A 4183-nucleotide genomic window follows, 5' to 3' on the forward strand; every position below is an offset into this window, starting at 1 on the left:
GAGACCAATAGTCCCTGAACAATATTAGTCAGATACTTTAAATGCAATCTTAAGTTAAACTTTTATAAATTTTAGTTAAAATTAATACCCGTTCCGTGTCTGTTACATGATAATAATGTTTAATGTTTAAGATGATTTCCCCCAACATTACCAACATAGACATCATTATCATCATTATCATCATCATCATCCTCATCATCATCATCATCATCATCATCATCATCATCATCATCTTCATCATTATCGTCATCATCATCATTATTATTATTATTATTATTATTATTATTATTATTATTATTATTATTATCACCGTCATCATCATCATCATATTATCATTCATCATCATTCATCTCATCATCATCATCATCATCATCATCATCATCAACATCATCATCATCTCATCATCATTCATCATCATCATCATCATCATCATCATCATCATCATCATCATCAATCTTCTCTTCTTCTTCTCATCATATATCATATCAATCTCATATCATCACAATGTATCTTATTCAACAAGTATATTATTAGAGTAACTGATGGTTTCTCAATAATCATGCTTACCATAAATTACATTCTCATTTGACAGGAGTATTACCACTACCCTCAACGCGTACCAAAACTAAATTCCGGAACAGTCAACTCTAGCAACACAACTGAAAGAATTGCGCGACCAGCCCTTCAACAACAATTGTCGGATCTATATGTCGTCAAATAGTGTGTGACATTTCAAAATGGAAACACCAAATCCTTTAGACCATTTATTGAAAAGGTTTTAACAATATTAACATACTACAAAAATAGAAACTTCTATTAGACTGGTGATATTAGTCTTATACCACATATATATTGATTGGCCTTATATTAGGATAATATATGTCATAGAAGGAATCCTTGTAAATAAATAACATTGATAGAGAGGAGGAGCCAGAGACAAGCATGGATTTTGTCATCAATTTGTTGACTGGTGTTGAATTGTTATGGCTGTGGATTTCCCTTTCAACAGGTATGGATTATTATTGTCAGCACGAACATTATTCTATTCTCTTTGATACATCTTTATTTTATTTAGCATTTCGACCAGAAAACGTCCGTTTATGAATCGATTAGAATAACCCTCGGCTTGTCCAAAAAAAAAAATATCACCTGAGACCTCAAAGAAGTTGTCATTTGATTTTCTTGAAGTCTCATATTTGAGACTTTATGGAAAAGTTTAGGGTCATTTTAATCCCGTACTTGATTTAAAGGTTTGGTGACGGAGGGCACGTGTTTGCAGGTCTGATAACCGAATGCAATTATGGGCTTGGTTAACATTGCTGTGACGGACAATATTTTGTATTGGTTTGAGAGTATTTCCGTTTCAACAATGACACCATAAAAATTGGGGCTTATAATTGCAAATAAATGCTCGTGGTTTGGTGGCTAAAACGAAACAAATGTGTTTTGCCAGATTATAGGATTATTGTTAATGTATATTAGGCAATATATATCTGAAGTACTGGATTACTACCTTCATTGTCTTAACTTTGTTTCAGGCTACCTATAAATCATCATTTTTGGTAAAATCATTATTTTATCTTTTGCAATCTTTTCTTCTTCTCTTCCTCCTTCTCCTCCTCATCCCCCTCCTCCTCCTATATATATATATATATATATATATATATATATTATATATATATATATATATATGTAGCAAACGATCTGCCTATATACTAAAGGTTAAACTCAAGACTCAAGGGTGGGCCCGTTGACTTCGAAACTACCATTTTAGTGTTTATTTTATAGACACTACTTGGTAATCTACTTATAATAATAATAAATGGCATTTATATACCGGTTCACTCCCTTGTCATCGGCTCTATTCGCTTTACAGTGATATAAAACAAAACAAATTATTACAGTAAGACAAATGTTGATGGAAAAATGACACGAATTCAATTTAACAACAATGAAACATGATAATAGAATAGCAATTTTCGACGTAAAATCTAGAACTTTAAGCGAGATTTGAAAGTTGGGGGAGAATTCTAAAAATGGGGGGCCAAAAATTGAAAAGCTTGCTCACCTATTTTACGCAAAGTCTTATGTTTGACAAGGATTGATTGGTCATTGCTTGACCTCAAGTTTTATTGGGGACATAGATATTTAGAAGGTCTTTAATTAGGTGGGACTTTGTGCTTCAGGATTTGTAGACAATGGTCCAAATCTTATAGGCAACTCTTTTCTCCACAGGAAGCCAATGTAACTCAAGGTGAAGAAGAGTTCCCGATGGGTATTTTTGTTTATTTCATACAATAATGAGTCTGCCTGCATTATTTTGAACAACCTGAAGTTTACACATTTGGTCTTTTGCTAAATTCTCCAATCGGGATTTGCAATACTCCAATTTTGATAAAACAAGAGAATTAATCAAAAATTCTGCTATATGGTTTGGTAATAAATGGCGAATTTTGCATTTTTTAAAAATTTCTATGTACATAGTTTGTATGGTGATATTTACGTGGCTTGTCATGGAAAGATCTTTATCAATAATGACGTCAAAGTCTTTTGCTTTATTTGAAAATTCTATAGTACTGTTTCCGAGAGTAATAGCTGATTTATTTGCCTGTTTAAGGATACTCGGCCTTCCACTCATCAATATCTCAGTTTTATTATCATTTGGCTTCAACTTGTTTTAGTACATCCAAGATTTAATCGAAATTCGTTGTTTTAAGAATTGTAAATTGCTAAGGGGTACTGAATCATAAATTTGCGTATCATCTACATAAAAATGATAACTCAGATTGAATCTGAATATCACACTAGAAAGGGACTGCTTATATACAATGAAAAGGACAAGACCAAGAACAGAGCCTCCAAAGTTTAGTAAAACTTGCTCTCTTGCTCATCAATTGAATTTGTTCATTGAATTTCATTCCCTTTGTTGTAAACAAAAAAATTGTGGGTATTAGAGTGTCTAGAGTTAAATAATCAAAACAAATTTAAAATTCTTATAATTTTTTAGCTGCACGACAATGTCAGCGTGCAAAATTATCGTATCTTTACTTTTCCGACAATCAACTTGTCATCTCAGCCTCTCTTCATCAAAATAATTCAATATATTACCGGCATTTTGGGGATCAAATAGGTGCTCGACTTTTTTCCACGTCAACCCCACGCCAATTATTCGTTGCTTCACAACTTTTTAAAAATTGAGAGCTAAAAATGTTTTAAATTGAAAATAATTTAGCGCGATTCTTGTAATGTCAAATGTGACAGCCAGGAAAATTGCAAGATCGTTTTTAATTGCGTTGGATTACATCGATTATTTTTATCTCCCTTATTTAAAAAGGAAATATTGGAAGTGAGATTTTAAAGAATAACTTGATTGCGGAAGTCATAAATTTGAAGGGGACGACAATTTGGTGGCTGTTAAATTAGTTAAGTTTAAACTCCTTTGTTAATTTTCAGACATGGATGGCACTTGACGGAAATACACAGTCGTCTGAGGTCACTCTTCTCCGACTGTTTTAAATGTAAAATATAATCCATGGACGTAATTTGTTGATTAAAGTTGATCAAAATTACACTTATACTATTTTATGAATCGCTCCTTTTACCAAAAAATTTGAGCAATATGATATTATTATATGGTTCTTGTCTTTACAATTTATTTTTTTAAATCTAAATAAAAACAACAATTTTTTTTAATAATTTTTTTTTATTAAAAAAAAAAAAAAAAAAATATATATATATATATATATATATATATATATATATATATATATATATATATATATATATATATATATATATATAAATGTATATTTTCACTCACATTATTCTTGCCAAGACGATTCGTTTCAGTGTTCCCACCTCATCAGTCGGCAGAATCCATTTGTAAGAAATGTCCGTAGAAAACTCCCCAAACACAACATCGACTTGGAAGCAAAACAGATTGCAACCAAGCTCGACTTGGCGGAGAGGATAGAATGTATCGCACCCAACGAGGCTTTTATAACACTAAAAGACCACAAAACAGACTTCAACAACAACCCATCATGCAGATTAATAAACCCAGCCAAATCAGAAATAGGTATTATAAGCAAGCACTACCTCCAAGAAATCAACAACACAATCAGAAAAAACACAAACATACAACAATGGACAAACACACAAGCAGTCATCAAATGGTTTAAAA

The 4183-nt window shown here is 31.7% G+C and overlaps 1 protein-coding gene across 3 annotated transcripts in view; it reads left to right on the forward strand.

Annotated features, from left to right (window-relative positions):
• Positions 1-592: 592 nt before the first annotated feature.
• Positions 593-4183, forward strand: part of LOC144964169 (opioid-binding protein/cell adhesion molecule homolog) — a 109543-nt gene continuing 105952 nt past the window's right edge. For 2 of the 3 annotated variants that reach the window (XM_078898126.1, XM_078898127.1), the window contains exon 1: positions 593-1009. In XM_078898126.1, the coding sequence (XP_078754252.1) occupies positions 943-1009 (67 nt within the window). In that variant the 5' untranslated portion in view covers positions 593-942. The remainder of the gene's footprint in view (positions 1010-4183) is intronic. The other variant, XM_078898128.1, reaches the window with a different exon arrangement.

Source organism: Berghia stephanieae, chromosome 2 (assembly GCF_034508935.2).
Source record: "Berghia stephanieae isolate SIO BIC M18660-M18661 chromosome 2, UCSD_Bste_1.3, whole genome shotgun sequence".
Lineage (NCBI taxonomy): Eukaryota > Metazoa > Mollusca > Gastropoda > Nudibranchia > Aeolidiidae > Berghia > Berghia stephanieae.